At 32.0% G+C, this 19,410-nt stretch overlaps 2 protein-coding genes across 7 annotated transcripts in view; both read left to right on the top strand.

Moving 5' to 3' along the window:
- Positions 1-19,410, top strand: part of LOC126846103 (cell adhesion molecule Dscam2) — a 60,197-nt gene that overhangs the window by 28,078 nt on the left and 12,709 nt on the right. For 5 of the 6 annotated variants that reach the window (XM_050585245.1, XM_050585241.1, XM_050585242.1 and 2 more), the window contains 3 exons: positions 17,411-17,477; positions 18,549-18,689; positions 19,181-19,360. In XM_050585245.1, coding sequence (XP_050441202.1) covers positions 17,423-17,477; positions 18,549-18,689; positions 19,181-19,360 — 376 coding nt within the window. In that variant the 5' untranslated portion in view covers positions 17,411-17,422. Of the gene's footprint in view, positions 1-17,410; positions 17,478-18,548; positions 18,690-19,180; positions 19,361-19,410 lie in introns of those variants that run through there. The other variant, XM_050585246.1, reaches the window with a different exon arrangement.
- Positions 13,536-14,596, top strand: LOC126846104 (uncharacterized). The gene is made up of 4 exons (XM_050585247.1): positions 13,536-13,723; positions 13,857-14,012; positions 14,106-14,231; positions 14,402-14,596. The coding sequence occupies exons 1-4, from the start codon at positions 13,625-13,627 to the stop codon at positions 14,576-14,578; spliced, it is 558 nt and encodes a 185-aa protein (XP_050441204.1). The 5' UTR covers positions 13,536-13,624; the 3' UTR covers positions 14,579-14,596.

Below are 19,410 nucleotides of genomic sequence, written 5' to 3' on the forward strand. Positions count from 1 at the left end.
AACAGTCTATGGATCAGATATCATTAAGGTACTTTAAAAGGGAAGTAGTTAAAACTATTCATCCTTTGTAATACGAAAAATTGAATAATATAATAAAATACACATACTTTTTCCAACTATAGCACTGATTTTCCGAAATTAATAAAATTACGTTTAATATTTACATACCCACGAAAAGAGTAGAAATATTTTGTTTATTAATTTTTGATTTTTTTGTTTTTAGCTATTTAAAAGTCTTATAAAATATAATACAAGTATAAAATATTTAGTAAAAGTTATTAAAAAAAAAAAACAGAACAAATGAAAAATTGTTTTTGGATTTTTTATGGTTCAACAGTTTATCCGTTCAGATTTGTTTCATAAAAAAATATTTTAATATTGAACAGTAAGTAAAAGTAAATTAAAGTCATAAATAGTGGGAGAATATATATATATATATATATATATATAACTTTTTCAGTGTTATTAGTAGATATTTTAGTGGTTTATAAAAATATATAATTCATCATAAATCCGAAATCGTTTTATTTTTTTTTTGCTGATAAATAAAAAACCTACAGCACCGTTATACACACAATATTGCCATCATGGCAGAGTGATTTTTTTGAAAATATTTTCACCATCTACAGATTCGCGTCGAAGCGTTTTCTTCCTTGATAGTTATTTTATCGTTTTAGGCCATAATAATTCTCACGGGTCTACGACCGAACCAGACGCCACATAATAAACCCCTTTCTTTGCTGGATTTTTTTTCCATAACCATAAACGGTTTTATAACTGCGATTGGCAGATATAATATATATATATATTTACAACAATAACACTCGAACCATTGTATACTATTTTATAAATATATATATATATATATGTACACTATCTTAATTGCACTAGTTATTTTTATCGCGTTTTAATAATCGACGTAATAAAACCGGAAAAATCCGAAAGAATATTGTAAAAAGATTGGGAAAAACGTGATTAAATAATGGATTTGAAACAAATCTATCGAACAACCTATTAATAATATTGGTGTACACAAATAATAATATTTACAAATAAATGTATTCGAACACACATTTTCTCAACCGAAATATATATATATTTTATTCGGATAAATCCCAGCTCTGATTTGGAAAACAACGATTGCTCTTTGAAGAAAAAAAAAAAAAACAAACTTAATTTACTTAGCGATTACCCAGAGAACGTACTGTGATTTTAACATGCGTTTCGGTGTAAGTGAATTACCCGAAGAAGTCGTGCTGCCGATTCGAACTTAAACGAAAACGGTTGAATGCGCATTCCGCCGAAACGGATTTATCGAAAATAATAATAATTTACAAATGTCTCGATACAGTCGAATAAATGTGCGCACATCAGAATAAAAAACCCCCCCTCTCCCGTTGAATGTACAAATAATTGTACATAAAAAATAAAAGAAAGCCAACTGACAGTCATAAAGTCAGTTGCCATCCAAGAATACAAAGATTGTTTTTTTTTCCGTTCTTTTTTTTCGCTCCTGTTTTTTTACTACTTTTTTTTTTTATAGTTTTTATCGTTTCCTTTTCGTCCGTTAGAACTCCAAATCATCGCACGGATACGCTGGAATTTCAAAAGCTTATTTCTTCATCTCTCTCTCTCTCTCGCTCTCCCGTTTTTGAATATCTTAACCTTTCGCCGATCAATATCGACATATTATTTTGGCTTTGCAGGCAATCAAAGCTTGATACGGCTTAAACGCTGACCGTCTAAACTTTTGAACTTTAACAAATAAATAAAACAAAGCCGTGGAAACTTTACGATCGTTTCGCAGTTTGATACTCGTTACTTGCAAACTACTTACCGGATGTAAGAGATAGGTACCCAACTCGAGAACTTCCAAATGCGATTGCGTTTTGTTCGAGTGGGATTTGAGAAGGCACGTTAGTTTTTCAATAATGCCCTTTCGAGTACAAGACCTATACGTAAAACAAAATTAACAAGATACCTAATTATAATATATTTTGATTTAAGAAAACAACAATAAAAACGCTTTAGGTACTCACCTCAAGAGTTGTAGCCTGTGGGGACAATTATTCAGATTACGGCTTTCTTTCACTATAAACTACACTATTAAATCTATTAAAAGATGTATCAATATTTACTATACGTTTTATGAATTATAATTGTATAAAACAAATGATGATGACATTAATAATATTGTCGAATTTCGTTTAAGCGGCATCAACATCGAACAAAAAAAAAAATATAAAATAAATAACGTTTCGATACCAAAAAATATAATAAAAAATAATGAAATAAAAAACCAAGCATAGTTCAAACCAAGTGCAGTTTAAACCAGTACAGGGTAAGCCAGCTCAGTCCAAACCAAGCAAAGGCTGAATAATCGAGCACAGTTAAACCAGCACATCCTAAAACCATCACATTCTATTGTGATTTTTTAGAAACTTTACTTTGTTGGCTATATTATACTAGGCAGTACTCTACATACAGAGTTGTGAAATAATCTATTCTTATGATAGGTAACGACTGCCAGTTGTCTTGTTCCTTCGAATGCCATTAATAACTTCTTCTGTGCTGGCTTACCCTGTACCGGTTTAGGCTGCTCTGGTTTATTTACATTTTATTAGATATGCACGACTATTAGTTTTAGTGTTGGAACAAAAACAAAAGTCATGGTTGACCGACGATTACGTTTTCCATGAAAATTGTATGTTCTACTCGCTATTAATGAAATTCCATGCAAGTTGCCTTGATAATTGTTGTTATTGATAATAATGAAATGGTAGTTTTCGAAAAAGGAACAATTCCACTTGTGGCCATTGTCAGCAGTTTTAGCAACAATATTAACTGCTAGTGTTATAATCAAATAACATAAGCCAATACAACATAAAGCGACAAGTCACGCGTACAGGCGTGTATCGAAATTGCATATCCTTAGTGCCGTGTGACTCAAATCTGGATGTTAAAATGAGTGTGGTAAAATTTGTAATTGTTTTCTTAGATGGTATTATTTTATAGCGTGTTCGTTGTCATTTAAAAGAGTTTTTTCTTCTAAATATTCAATTTAAAAAAAAAAAATCTATGCAAATATATTTAATTAAATCCAATCTACCACTCTCAGAACACAAACAATTTAGTCAACGTTCCTTTTTCTAGTCCTTCTCTGAGGTTTTTTTACTTTTATTTTCCATACCGTGTTGTATCCTTTGACCAATGACCTTTGATGGAACTTATATAAGTAACACCGGTGTCACGTTTACCATCACCCACCAATTTCCTATTAACTCTCGTCCATAAACTTTCTGTGATTCCGTGGAAAATCGTTTTACAAATTTATATCTCTACTTTTGTTCTTTTTACAAAAGTTTTCAACTACTTTCCCCGTTGACTATATTACAACAGTCGTCAAGTCTTTATAAATCCATAAGCAAAGGTTAGTACCAATAGTAATTACTGCGACCTTAATTTTTGTTTTTCTGATTTAAATTTTGTGCTGGAAATCACTTTATCGAACCGCAATACGTTTTTCGATCATGTCCCAAACAAACGTTTACCCCATGAAATCAATACTTATAGTCAGAGATGCGCAAATTCTTCTAATAAATAATAAAAAAAACATTTCATTAAGAACATTCTTAAAATAATAATAATTAAGAATTTATTCTTATAATTTAGAGAATAAATAATTATTCTGAAAACTATTCAAATGATTTTTTCACAATTTGTTCACATTTTTACACAATTCGAATAGCGCTTTGAAAATAAATTGGTAATAAAGAGCTAAAATCTTTATTTTAGGGTCTTAAAATAGCATTCCTAGACTCCTTAAAATTCAAATTACACGTTGGTTGTAATCAGCTAGAAGGGTATTCAATTTCACGATGGTAAAATGTTACATAAACTGATAAATGCGGGGTCGAGTCATTTGAGAGTATTAAACGAAATCACAGAAATACCTACAAAGCCTTCTTATACGACCGTGTTTTATTGTTCGCCATTTCGAGATGAGATTTCTTGATTATATTATTGAAATAACCAAGCAAAGTATTTTTTTTTTTTTAATATTACAACGTTGTTAGGACTGGAAATCATCCGAGAAAATTCGTGGCATTTTTTATGTGACGTGTCTTGCAGACTTTTATTAATAAAACAACAATGACAAAGAATACAATAATAACATGTTTTTTCAGTTTTAGCTTTAGCTCAAAATCTCAAATTGTTTTTTCTCGCCTTTCCCCCTTTGAAAATGTACTATAATAATGTGACATTTTCGACTTACTAGTATATTAAAAATAACGCAGAAATTCAATCAAAATACCTATTTCAACTGTATAATATATAGGGTGCTGTGAATTTTGAATGTTAAACATTTTTTTGAGATCCGGTGCCGAAGGTAGATTCGATTTGTTCATACACAACCTGTCAATTACCAACAGATATCACATCTGACGTTGGCAAATATCAGTTACTCTTTTCGTTTTACAATTTTTTTTTTATAAATCAGAATAAAAAAAAGTTAGATGACATTTTTTTTTTATCGTCGAATATTTTATGAAGAAAGGAGGGTACGTGTTCAATATAATACCGGTATATTTCAATCATGGCAAAAACATACTCCGTGATATTCTTTACAAAAAAAAAAAAAAAATACAGAACAATAAAATATAACATATAAAATTAGTCTCGACGCTTAAACGCGGGCTAAAGTTGACAAATTAATTCGGGTGATTAAATTTAATAAATATAGCTGAGATTCTTGAAATACTTCCTTCGACAGTCGCAATAAATGCTTTTCATAAAAATGTTCCCATTAAGATTAACAATACAAATTGACGTTGCAGAAATAATCACCGGAGGGTTTTAAAGGGTTTAAGAAGTGGCGGGGTAGAGAAAGGAGCACGCTTTCTCGTGGTTGACTTTTGTACCGCTAAGACTATTACCAATTGTGTGGCCTATACAATATAATATGTATTTATCGTATGGAGTAATTGCGAGACTCGGGATGAGTTCGTCGTTAATCGTTTGTTGTGATAAATCTTTCTCGTTCCAACAACCCCGTGTGTATTGGCCGTGTGTCTCGGGGATTTAATTGAGCGGAAAAACAGTGGGTTAACGTACACGCGCAACCGAATGATGTCTAGATTCTGATCTACAGCAAGTCTATAGATCTCAACCGGAAAGTCAATGTCCCTTTCCTTTGAAAATCGACAACGCCCAACAAAATGTTAACAGCTTTCTCTTGACTCACTCGACGACTCTGTGGCCAATTATCTAATGACGATTTTTTCAGCAAACCGACCGCCATTGACGCGCTTTGTCCGTGTAAAAAGAAAGACGGCAGAATAAAAAAAAAAAAAAAAATCTAAAAAACCTTTACTGTAATATATGTATACGTCGGACGACGAATAAACGAACGGCGACTCCCTGCGCATGTGTATCAATGATCCGTGGGTCAGGCCTAACCGCTAGGGGTAGACGGGGTTAAAGTCGGGCGGGGAGGCTGCGTGACAACCGATCTTCCCCTGACGGTCTCAGAATCAACAAACCCCTCTTGCATCACTGCCACCGGCATCGGGCCTTTGCGTTTGTCCCGGCGCGGTTTTATACATTGATTGAAACATCTTGTGTGTGTGTGTATATGTATACATAATAGACACGGGCTGGTAGCGGAGAAGAAACGGTTAGGGAGGAGAGGTGGGGAAAAAAAAAACCCCTGACAATGACACGACAATTGCGCGTGGGACTACATTATACACCAGCAGTACGGTGTAAAACTGCCGGCACCTATGCACATCCCCTTGGACGCAAGTACAACGAGTGCGTTTCACTATATTATGTACACTCGTTATTTTATATGTACTCCGGCAGTTGGCGAAAATTGGTGTTGAATTTGTCTGAATGTCAAACATCTATTTACAACCAATGGTCAATTTAATGATGTATTTTTTCAACGATTTTATGTTTGACTTCAAAATAAATCGGTTTGCGAATTTTGCTGTTTCTAAACACTCGCACAAAACGATAATATCGCTCGAATCACATTTTTTTTCCATTTCACTCACATCATAATATAAACAATATTACTAGGAAGCGTGTGGAATGAAACAATGTTATGATACTTTTCCGAGTAATCTGATCATGTTTTTTTTTTTTTTTTTTCGAATGTTTTTTGTGTTTAAAATAAATCAGCTTTGAAATTTGAGACACGTTTGAAATATGAGTAAAACGTGTGGTGTTAATTTTACGTGGAATAAATAATAACCGAGTCTTATTCAAGTAGGATAAGTGGGATGTGGGGAGAAGTATAGTGTAATTATTATCATTATAAAAGTATCCTAACTTTAAAGTGTTTTCAATGTGATAAATAAATGTTTTGAAATTCGTTATCGACCGGATATTACCTAACCTAACTGGATATTTATACTAATAATGTATAAAGCATTATTGTAGTTTCATACAGAACAAAACATAAAAAAAATAAAAAAACAGAAGGTGTGTTAGTATAGTGGAAGGGAGGGTTGTTTTTATTTCGAGCTCTTTGTCTCCCGGCCGAATCGTTGTCGTCGGTCGTCGCACGTAACACACTATGAGTTCCGAGCTCATGAATTTCTTATCTCTTATCGGTTAATAGACTTGGCGGTGGTGGTATTATGTAGTGAACATCTATGTGTGTATAATACATATAAAACAACAGCGATTTAAAGGGCGAAGGGTTGCATCTGAGAATTCTACAAAACTTTCAACGCCCGCAATACGCTATAATAATCCTTACGACCCCATCCCTCATCCCCTATCGGGGTTACCTGCCTATCTTATGAGATAATGATGTTCATTGTTTTTGTTGTTTGTCTCATTCGTGAGCGTATCGAAATTCGCATCTCGAGTGTCTGCATATACACCAATAAATATTATTGTACTCGGTTCAATTGTCTCATTAACAGTTCCTGTGCAGTGACCTGTGCAAACTAAGAGCAAGTTCGATAATATTGTATAAATGTCTACCATAAGCAAAAAATTGAATAAAACCAGGAGTCGCACTTTCTATTCAAGCAATTTTTTTTTTAGTTATTAATCCTTGGGTTGGTTTGTTGCAGCTCTCATGCTTCTCTATTGTAACTTAAATCTCCGAGGTCTATGTATTTTTCTTTATTCGTATCCTTTATTATGGAGGGTCGTGTATTCTGCCCTTGGTCTACTCCTCTTCCAACGTCTCCTTCAATTATTGTCTATAGTAAGCTTTCATGTCTTAAAATTATGTGTCTATTCAAGCAATGTAAATCCTAAGTAATGTAACCGTCGTGTAAGAAGCTAGCCAGGTGTAATGTCTCTTGGCGAGGTGCCGGAAATTGTATTAAATTCCGGTGAATTCATTAGAAGTATATTAGCAAAATAATTGGCCGAACTCCGATGTTACGTGATCAAAAAAATTATCAACATTATCAACACGATCTCACATATTATGTCGAACATATTATAATAATAAATTTAAAATCAGTATACAATAACACCTAGCTAAATTACATGTCGGGTATGTGAAGGTCGTCATTCATCCTATGGTGTTCAGGATAAATAAAAGCTTCTCGAACACGTTGCATCCGGAAACATCTAATTATTATTTTACAGGGTATCTATGTGAAATCAAACACTGCATCATTTCATGATCGAAAAAAATCTCATTGTTCAACATTGTATCAAAAAAAAAATTCCAAAATTCTTAGAAAAAGCTAATGAAGTACAAATCCATACGTGATATTTATTTAACTCCAGGGTCAATGGTATTTATTTATAATGAAGAAAAAAATGATGAGTATTATAAAGTTTTCATTTGTTTTCAATACAAGCAAGTTGTCTAACGCAAAAATAAAATGGCCATCCGTTTTGTCATCATACCGTGGTTATTCGTTTTATTGCCAACTTTTTATAGTTTTACTTATCATAGGGTTCTTCGGCCAAATTTACCGGTAGTAAGTATTGGAAAGTTTGAGTGTTTAACGATAATTTCATTTTATTATTTCAAAAAGTGATTTATTAGAAAAAGAAAACATAATATTATGCATAATAAAACATTGTATAACGTGCAATAATCGTTGTTACTTTAGGGAGAATACAAATTAAAATACAAAGCTGCACATGCTTGCAACGAAACCGCCAACTATTTGATAGACCACAAATTATACTTGTACAGAGTTTCCCAGAACCGAACAGAATTAAGAGGAAACATAACGTTAAAAATTCCTTTCGACGATACCTTATTTGTAAGTTCTACGTACACAAAATTAAAAAATGAAGTACCTTTTTTTTCTTTTTCTTACACTTAACTAATATACGATCACAAAAACAATTTGCGTGGCAGTTCGATATAAATATGGCTGTTCTAAGTAAAATCGGAGGATGGAAGGATAACGCGTACGTTTACCGCACTGGAAAAGCTTGTTCGACGTTGAATTTTTTCATGGGACCAACGTGGAATAAGTTCATGGTAAAAAGTATGAACTTAAGTGCAACCCATCAGTGTCCAATACCACAAGTAAAATAAAAACAACAATACAATAAATTAAATTCGATGAGCGTTATGATCCAAACGTTAATTTTCAAAGATATCTCGTATTAATCCTTGCAGGGCCTATACGTGTTGCATGATTTTGATCTATCAGAAGTATACAGATGGCGCTTCCCGAAAGATTTTTTTTATGGAACATACAAAGTTCGATTGAACTATATCGATAGCAAAGATGTAGTTGTTGGTTGTTTGTATGTGATTGTTGACGTATTACGACCGTGGGAAGATTCTTATTGATACAAAATCAAAAAAAAAATTCTGGTTAGGGCAAAAAAAATATTATACGCTTAATATATAACCGAATCTACGGTAGTGATTTTTACATAAACACTATAATATTAGCGTGCACAATTATTTAGTATTATTTATGTTTTAAAAATAAATAAAATTACACTACATATTTTTTGGTTCTTCTTAAAATGATTGTCATTGTATTGCTCCACGTTACTTTGACTTGAATGAAATTATGGCCCGAGAGCAGCTAAAACTTCATGTTGGACAAATTTAAACAAATAGGTACATAAGAAGAAGTACCTAGAGCGTAAATAAACGATTCCTAAGTCACCCCAAACTTATATCTACTTGGAACATCTCGAAACTCCGTATGAAAGGCGTTTTAAGTTTTAAGTAGACTCGGTGGATTGACTGTAAGTCGTGAGTATGTTAACATTTTGTTATTCGAGTTGTTTGTCTTATAACTTTAGTATTTACAAAATAATTAAGTAGCGTAAAAAGTACAAAGAAATAACATGACATACTGAGAAGTAATGAAAAATCAAAATCAAAGAATACTACGGATACTAGGAAAACTATGCCATTAAAATAATATATATACATAAGTGTTGAAGTATTAATGGAATCCAAAATATAAATTTCATTTTCAGACTTTAAAATATAAAATTATTCTATTTATTGTAATATTAGCATACATATTTTTCGATAAAATAGGTGTATGAAAACAATTATTCCATCATAGTTCATACATAATTTATGTACCTACATTCTACGCCTACTTTATATCACCACTTGTGTGTTTTAGTAAACACTAAATTTACGAACAATATCAAGTGTATTTTTTTTAGAAGAGGATAATATTTTTTATGTTCCGATAGTATAATTTGAATAGCAAACAATAAACACTTTACCTCTTGTGAGTGATATAAAATACAAAAATGTTGTCTACATAAAATAAAATACAGCGTAGGTAAAAATCAATTGCCTTTGTTTTGAATTTTGAAATTGTTGTTCATATAATATATTGAAACATTCCACCGAACAAAACTGAATATTGTTATCTGGTATATATGTATTTGGCTAGCTCTCACGTCACCCGTCAAATTACGTTGTACCGTTGTTTGTTATGTATATATCATGTTCATATCCTTCAACATTGTTTATGCTAATTCGATTGCAACGAATGAGCATTTCTATTGAAACAATATAATATTTTATTTACAAAATACATATTCCGCGAGTAAAACAACTTAGAACCGTATCTACGATACAGACATAATATTATTATCATAATAAATTACCAATTTCGAGTAATATTTTTTGGAAAAAAAAAATATATATATAAATTTCATCCCATAAGAAAACCCCAAATTTTTTTATATAAATTAAATCTTCCGATTAGTATGGCAAATACAATATTTGTTAATAATTCATAAGCTTACAATATCTTACAGAAAAACTCGTATTTTTAAAACGTATAAATAAATAAATAAGGTTTAAATGTTTTAATAAACGGTATAACACTAGACCGAGTTGTACACCCTTAAGAACTGTAAATACAGTATTTTATGAAATTGTAAAGATAATATTAAAACGAATTTCCCTGTATTATTACATTAAATTTAGCAAAGCTAAATGTTTTAGCATATTTTTGTAGTTTAATAAAACCAACAACAGAAAAAACATATTTTGTTATTGGTACCGCAAAAAATAAATTAAAAATTTATTACACAACAAAATGTAAACGTGGACCGTAAATCTAGCTATTTCATTATTATATTTTATACATTATACCTACATTGTTTAAGTACCATTTTTATGAAGGGATTCAGTTTCAAAAAATGTTCGAAGGTTTCATTTATTTGTTCAGGGCTCAGAAAATATTCAGCAGTACCAACTTTGGTTAGGTAATGGTAAATTCAAAGAGAAGTATATTTGTACATTATTGTCATTTAAATTCAAGTTGCTCTACTAATCATGAACGTTTGCGGTGTGAGTCCAACCGAAATTCAATACAAAGGTATAAAGGTGTGGTATACTATTATCATTACCCTGAGGTAGTTGAAGCGTAGATACTATAAACGATTACACCAAAATCAAATTACCCTCAATAATCTTATCTGTCTACAAACACTTCTCAACTTACCACCGGCCCGTAGGCTTTAGTGGAAATAGAATATAGAGAGATCAGAGGATTAGTCGGTCGGTGAACAACAATACAGCTGCTATCGACAAAATGTAGTTCATTTATCTCTTGTCCGACATATTATGTTACTTAAATTTTTGGAAAATATTATTTTTTTATTTACCTATTTGCACCCCAGCTTTTTTTTAAATCTTGACGATGCATCGATTTAACTTTGAAGTGATTTTTGACATTTTTTATATTAAAGTGAAATGGCAGTTTGTACAAATGTAATTGGTTTTTTATACGATAAAACGATGATTCGACATGTATATTTCATTTTATTTTTATGCTTATGATAAGCATACAGAATATATTAACACGCATGTTTTGTATTTGTAAGTTTTGAGGTGCGCTCCTTGGTTGTTGAAATTTCATAAATAGTTTGTTTTTTGCACATTTTCCTTGTCTAAATATTTTAACATTATCTAATCAGTTAAACAGTTTCATTTAATTTACACTAATTACACAACTTGCGGTTACTCCCACTTGAGTAGTTTGACAATTGGCTGGTCTGCCAAACTAGCCAAACTACTCAAGTGGTTGTAACAGCAAGTTATGTAAATAGTGTTAATAAAATCTCTCAAACCCACACCGAGATACAACAGTCGATTTAACAGTCACTTATTTTGTATTGTTCTGGTCCTTTCTTGTAAATAAAAATTAGAACTTTCTGATTTTTTTTTTAAGTGGTTCCATCAAATCTGGAGGCGTTTTAAAAAATAATTAGTCGTGTCAGAATGTAAACGACCTTACATTACTCTCTATGCCCAACAATGCATCTTAAAGATTAAAAAGAAAGTGGTGCTGAGACCTTCCCCCTCATAATTAATACATTTTTTTTTTAATCCACTCTTATCCGAATGGTCGTTGACGCCATATTGAGCCCGGCTCTGATTTGAAAGTGTTAATTAAATATATGTCAATAGAGGTTAGATTTAGAAATCAACAGTTTATGCTGCAATATAAACAATATCTGAGAAGGGAATACTTGCGTGCACTACGTTAGCAAAGAAAATTAAAAAAATGTTTCCGTCGGTATGTATGGAAAGAGGAAAAATTTTATGGGTATATATACATTTGTCTGGGACCTTGGCTATGTGTATTTTTTTGCCCGGTACGATCACGCCATCTCGTGTGTTATTACAATCACAAGCAGTCACAGGGGTCGGTCGGCGGCTGTCGTGTCATACAGAATAAAACATTTAAAAAAAAAATAAAAAAACAGAAGGTGTGTTAGTATAGTGGATGGGAGGGTTGTTTTTTATTTCGAGCTCTTTGTCTGCCGGCCGAATCGTTGTCGTCGGTCGTCGCACATAACACACTATGAGTTTCGAGTTCATGAATTTCTTATCTATTGTCGGTTAATAGACCCGGCGGTGGTGGTATTATGTAGTGAACATCTATGTGTGTATAATACATATAAAACAACAGCGATTTAAAGGGCGAAGGGTTGCATCTGAGAATTCTACAAAACTTTCAACGCCCGCAATACGCTATAATAATCCATCCGTTCGACCCCATCCCTCATCCCCTATCGGGGTTACCTGCCTATCTTATGAGATAATGATGTTCATTGTTTTTGTTGTTTGTCTCATTCGTGAGCGTATCGAAATTCGCATCTCGAGTGTCTGCATATACACCAATAAACATTATTGTACTCGGTTCAATCGTTTCATTAACAGTTCCTGTGCATTGACCCGTGCAAACTGAGAGCAAGTTCGATAATATTGTATGAATGTCTACCATAAGCAAAAAATTAAATAAAACCAGGAGTCGCACTTTCTATTCAAGCAATTTTTTTTTTAGTTATTAATCCTCGGATTGGTTTGTTGCAGCTCTCATGCTTCTCTATTGTAACTTAAATCTCCGAGGTCCATGTATTTTTCTTTATTCATATCCTTTATTATGGGGGGTCGTGTATTCTGCACTTGGTCTACTCCTCTTCCAACGTCTCCTTCAATTATTGTCTATAGTAAGCTTTCATGTCTTAAAATTATGTGTCTATTCAAGCAATGTAAATCCTAAGTAATGTCACCGTCGTGTAAGAAGCTAGCCAGGTGTAATGTCTCTTGGCGAGTTGCCGGAAATTGTATTAAATTCCGGTGAATTCATTAGAAGTATATTAGCTAAAGCAACACTGTAGCCAAAACGCTTCGGGTTACAAACGAACAAAGCTAGTAAATCTGTCTAAGCAATTACTGCAAAATTGGACGATCTTACATATTATGTCGAACCTATTATAATAATAAATTTAAAATCAGTATACAATAATACCTTGCTAAATTACATGTTGGGTTTATGAAGGTCGTCATTCATCCTATGGTCTTCAGGTTAAATAATAGCTTCTCGAACATGTTGCATCCGGAAACATCTAATTATTATTTTACAGGGTATCTATGTGAAATCAAACACTGCATCATTTCAATGTAACTATCATGATTGAAAAAAATCTCATTGTTCAACATTGTATTAAAAAAAAAAAATTCCAAAATTCTTAGAAAAAGCTAATGAAGTACAAATCCATACGTGATATTTATTTAACTCCAGGGTCAATGGTATTTATTTATAATGAAGAAAAAAATGATGAGCATTACAAAGTTTTCATTTGTTTTCAATACAAGCAAGTTGTCTAACGCAAAAATAAAATGGCCATCCGTTTTGTCATCATACCGTGGTTATTCGTTTTATTGCCAACTTTTTATAGTTTTACTTATCATAGGGTTCTTCGGCCAAATTTACCGGTAGTAAGTATTGGAAAGTTTGAGTGTTTAACGATAATTTCATTTTATTATTTCAAAAAGTGATTTATTAGAAAAAGAAAACATAATATTATGCATAATAAAATTTTGTATAATGCAATAATCGTTGTTACTTTAGGGAGAATACAAATTAAAATACAAAGCTGCACATGCTTGCAACGAAACCGCCAACTATTTGATAGACCACAAATTATACTTGTACAGAGTTTCCCAGAACCGAACAGAATTAAGAGGAAACATAACGTTAAAAATTCCTTTCGACGATACCTTATTTGTAAGTTCTACGTAAACAAAATTAAAAAATTAAGTACCTTTTTTTTTCTTACACTTAACTAATATACGATCACAAAAACAATTTGCGTGGCAGTTCGATATAAATATGGCTGTTCTAAGTAAAATCGGAGGATGGAAAGATAACGCGTACGTTTACCGCACTGGAAAAGCTTGTTCGACGTTGAATTTTTTCATGGGACCAACGTGGGATGAGTACATGGTAAAAAATATGAACTTAAGTGCAACCCATCAGTGTCCAATACCAAAAGTAAAATAAAAACAAAATTACAATAAAACAAATTCGATGAGCGTTATGAATCAAACGTTTATTTTCAAAAATATCTTGTAGTCCATTTGTTGGTATTACAATTATTTTGTTAATCATTGCAGGGCCTATACGTGATGCATGGTTTTGATCTATCAGAAGTATACAGATGGCGCTTCCCGAAAGAGTTTTTTTATGGGACATACAAATTTCGATTGGCCTATACCGATAGCAAAGATGTAGTTGTTGGTTGTTTGTATGTGATTGTTGACGTATTACGACCGTGGGAAGATTCTTATTGATACAAAATCAAAAAAAAATTCGGGTTAGGGCAAAAAAATATTATATACTTAATATAATAACCGAATCTACGGTAGTGATTTTTACATAAACACTATAATATTAGCGTGCACAATTATTTAGTATTATTTATGGTTTAAAAATAAATAAAATTACACTACATATTATTTGGTTCTTTTTAATATGATTGTCATTGTATTGTTCCACGTTACTTTGACTTGAATTAAATTATGGCCCGAGAGCAGCTAAAACTTCATGTTGGACAAATTTAAACAAATAGGTACATAAGAATAAGTACCTAGAGCGTAAATAAACGATTCCTAAGTCACCCCAAACTTATATCTACTTGGAACATCTCCAAACTCCGTATGAAAGGCGTTTAAGTTTAAGTAGACTCGGTGGATTGACTGTAAGTCGTGGGTAGGTATGTTAACATTTTGTTATTCGAGTTGTTTGTCTTATAACTTGAGTATTTATAAAATAATTAAGTAGCGTAAAAAGTACAAAGAAATAACATGACATACTGAGAAGTAATGAAAAATCAAAATCAAAGAATACTACGGATACTAGGAAAACTATGCCATTAAAATAATATATATACATAAGTGTTGAAGTATTAATGGAATCCAAAATATGAATTTCATTTTCAGACTTTAAAATATAAAATTATTCTATTTATTGTAATATTAGCATACATATTTTTCGATAAAATAGGTGTATAAAAACAATTATTCCATCATAGTTCACATAAATTATGTAAATACATTGTACGCCTACTTTATATCTTCACTGGTGTGTTTTAGTAAACACTAAATTTACGAACAATATCAAGTGTATTTTTTTTAGAAGAGGATAATATTTTTTATGTTCCGATAGTATAATTTGAATAGCAAACAATAAACACTTTATCTCCTGTGTGTGATATAAAATACAAAAATGTTGTCTACATAAAATAAAATACTGCGTAGGTAAAAATTAATTGCCATTGTTTTGAATTTTGAAATTCATGTTCATGTAATATATTGAAACATTCCACCAAACAAAACTGAATATTGTTATCTGGTATATATGTATTTGGCTAGCTCTCACGTCACCCGTCAAATTACGTTGTACCGTTGTTTGTTATGTATATATCATGTTCATATCCTTCAACATTGTTTATGCTAATTCGATTGCAACGAATGCGCATTTCCATTGAAATAATATAATATTTTATTTACAAAACACATATTCCGCGAGTAAAACAACTTAGAACCGTATCTACGATACAGACATAATATTATTATCATAATAAATTACCAATTTCGAGTAATATTTTTTGGAAAAAAAAAAATATATATAAATTTCATCCCATAAGAAAACCCCAAATTTTTTTATATAAATAAAATCTTTCGATTAGTATCGCAAATATAATATTTGTTAATAATTCATAAGCGTACAATATCTTACAGCAAAACACGTATTTTTAAGACATACAAATAAAAAAATAAGGTTTAAATTGCACATTTTTCTGGTCTAAATATTTTAACATTATCTAGTCAGTTAAACAGTTTCATTTCATTTACACTAATTACACAACTTGCGGTTACTCCCACTTGAGTAGTTTGACAACTGACTGGTCTGCCAAACTAGTCAAACTACTCAAGTGGTTGTAACAGCAAGTTATGTAAATAGTGTTAATAAAATCTCTCAAACCCACACCGAGATACGACAGTCGATTTAACAGTCACTTACTTTTCATTGTTCTGGTCCTTTCTTGGCAAACATTTTCTACCTTAGTAGTTTTTCCCGACCCGTTACGTTCCCTGATATTTTAATCTCACCGCGTCCCTTCCCAGTTCAATCTTCCGAACGCTAATTATGTTTACAACACTTTGCTCATTCCTTTGCATATTAACCGGATAACTTTTCTCCCAATATCATCTCCTCTAACCGTCAAAATCCGTTTTGTATCCGTCTTATTTAAATCTATAGCTATTCAATTTCCTACAATTAACATTTCTAAAAAAAAAACTTTCTTAACCTAGCTAATATCCCTAACCCGCTTATCGGGTAACATTTATCTTTTCAGTTGGGTTTTTCTTTTTATATACTCTGTGACAATCGCCTATAATATTGAAAAAAAATTACATAATAATATATTTTAGGATCTCGAAAATAGAAAATCACCATCATAAGAACATTTTTCAATTATTTTAAACTGGTAACTCATATGTACCAGAGAAATGTAATCAGTTTGACATACTGATCACACTGCAGATCGCCTTTTCTCATATTTCAGAATATTTTACTTATTGCGACCCCCTGACCTGTATCAATAATATTATTACTTAAATAATGTAGTCGATAAGATAAGTAGCCGAAGATAATATATTACATGAATATATAAACCGATTAGGGTTTTCCCCAAAGATTGAATTCATACCAGAATTATTATTAGATTGAAAAAGATTTTGAGCTAAAGCTTGGAAATATGATAAATTTTTAGACTTGATTTTATGTTATGCGAAGTACGATTTTATCACATTTAATCGTCGAATAAATCGAGGAATTGAGTAAATTAATCTTTTATAATATATTATTATAAATACCATGTACTATTCAACATGTATAATTTATAAAAGATGTTATGTTGACAAGAACGATTGTGCAAATATCGAATGACAATGAGAATTTTTATTCAATTGTGTTCAAAACACTGTGACCGAAAAAATAAAACTATCTTTATTGTGTTTAAAAGCAATACTATTAATTAAATGCAATAAAATATGCGTTGTATTTAACAAAAAAAAAAAAACAAATTTTATTTAACTTTCAAACTTTTTGTTTTTTAGAATGGCCTGACTATGAAGTTATCGCACCCGCACGTCTACGCCTTCATCCTTTTAATCCTCTTGTCATGTAAGTAACTTGCTTTTGTACGTCTAACATGTTATCATAGTGCAATATGTTACAATATATAATATAGGTACACCCATTGTTGTTTTAGTCCTAATGAAACCCAGATTAAATTGAATAGCCAAGATAGACTAAACGTTTATTGCTCTGGACATAAATCAATATCCGCCGGTCGGTGTTCCACGTAGTAGTGTTTTGCCAACAGGAAATTGCCCTCGGCCAATTTCCATAGTTCGTCAGCCATGTCGACACATCCATTTCGAGACTAACTGATTTTGCTTGTCGTCCATTATCAACTGATCAATAAAAAAATTTAACCACTCGTTACCCTACCCTGACCCATACTGACCCGTACTGAGCATTAACGGCATGTGAAATCTGGTTAAAAGGCCAAACCAGAATAGTAAAAAAAAAAAAAAAATTATGACAAACGCGAAATTTATAAAATGACATAAAACAAATGAGATTTCAAATAGAACACGATGTAAAATAGAAAGAAAATATCGTAAAAAAAAAATTACAAATTTGTAGAACGATTTGAAAAAAAAATCGATAAAATATTACAATATTTAAATTTTTAGTGAATTTGGTGAAAAATAAATTTCTATGAATTGTAGTTCTTATAATATACTTGTTGAAAGTTGTGAGAAAATGTTTAATATATTTTAGTTATAAATAATATATTATGTTTATTTTAGATTTAATTCAGACTCTAAAACTAAAAAAAATGTCGAACCCCTAGGAAACGCTAAAAATATCATTTATACGTTTTATCTAAAAATATAATTATGTAAAATATTAACTATTTTTGTTTGTCATACAAATCGTAATATATATAGTTGAAACTTTTAAAAATCTCTTAAAAAAGGTATTGCTAGTTTTGTTTATATTATGGACAGTTTCAATTAGATCATTCATAAAGTGTCAACATTATTTAACAGGGCCGTACCGTGCTATGCACAACCGTTGGTCGGTCGGAACCTAAATATAAAATAATAACATTATTAGAAAATGTACCCCACGTGTTTTCTAAGTCTAACTTTGCACTACTGTCGTTGAAATATGTTATTAAAGCTATCAAGGCGAACACCGAGCTAGAGGGACCGGAATTTCATTCGGTGCCGCCGTTCAACGTACAATTTTCTAACGACACTGGAGTGAAAATCGACTGCACGGCATTCGGCAACCCAACGCCACAAATACAATGGTATTTAGGTAATAAAAAAAAATTATACGAATAAAAGTTATGATTAGGAACCGGAAGTGATAAAAATATAATATTATGTAAACAAGCAAACGCATACAAAATACGAAATTTTGAATTTGGATACTAATCACTCTTCCAGAAGCATTCGGTAAAAAAAAAAAATGCAAACGCAAGAAGAACTTCCGGGCCAGATTTTTGGTTATTTTTTCGCTGTAAACGTGTATCAGTGTTACCCATTGATTTTAGAATATACGTTTGAGCGATGCTATACAGAAGAACAGCGACTAATTTTATGCGGGATTTCCGCCTTCAGCAGAGGTACCCTCGTGATTGTGTATGGATCGGCGGACGGTCGACTATGACGAGGGTACCTCTGTTGACGACGGAAAACCCGCATAAAATGGGTCGCCGGTCTCGTGTGTGGCACCGGTCGTCTGTATAATTTAAAATCGACGGCGTTACTATATAATAGCGTTTTAATGTTTGTTTTGTCGTTCAGAGGACGGGACAAGAGTGATGACGATTCCCAAAACCAGAGTGGTCCACCAGAACGGCAGTTTGGTGTTTTTGAGTTTCGGCCCTAGCTCTTATATGCACGACGTGCACAGCGCACGCTATAGGTGCAAGGCTAGCAACGCCGTTGGCCAGATCGCCAGCGGTGTCGTCCACGTTACCGCAGGTGAGAAATCCCCGGGGTGGGCTTTTCCCCGTTTTAATTCCGATGGATAC

The sequence above is a fragment of the Adelges cooleyi genome, unplaced genomic scaffold (genome assembly GCF_023614345.1).
Source record: "Adelges cooleyi isolate 19-005CV unplaced genomic scaffold, UGA_ACOO_1.1 ACOO_flye_CR_arks_rails_tigmint_CR_PRNA_9, whole genome shotgun sequence".
Classification (NCBI taxonomy): domain Eukaryota; kingdom Metazoa; phylum Arthropoda; class Insecta; order Hemiptera; family Adelgidae; genus Adelges; species Adelges cooleyi.

Coding starts and splice junctions, on each gene's coding strand:
- LOC126846104 (XM_050585247.1), top strand. CDS start 13,625: ATGGCCATCCGTTTTGTCATCATACCGTGGTTATTCGTTTTATTGCCA. Junction 13,724..13,856: donor TTCGGCCAAATTTACCGGTA/GTAAGTATTGGA, acceptor TTGTTACTTTAG/GGAGAATACAAATTAAAATA. Junction 14,232..14,401: donor CAACGTGGGATGAGTACATG/GTAAAAAATATG, acceptor TAATCATTGCAG/GGCCTATACGTGATGCATGG.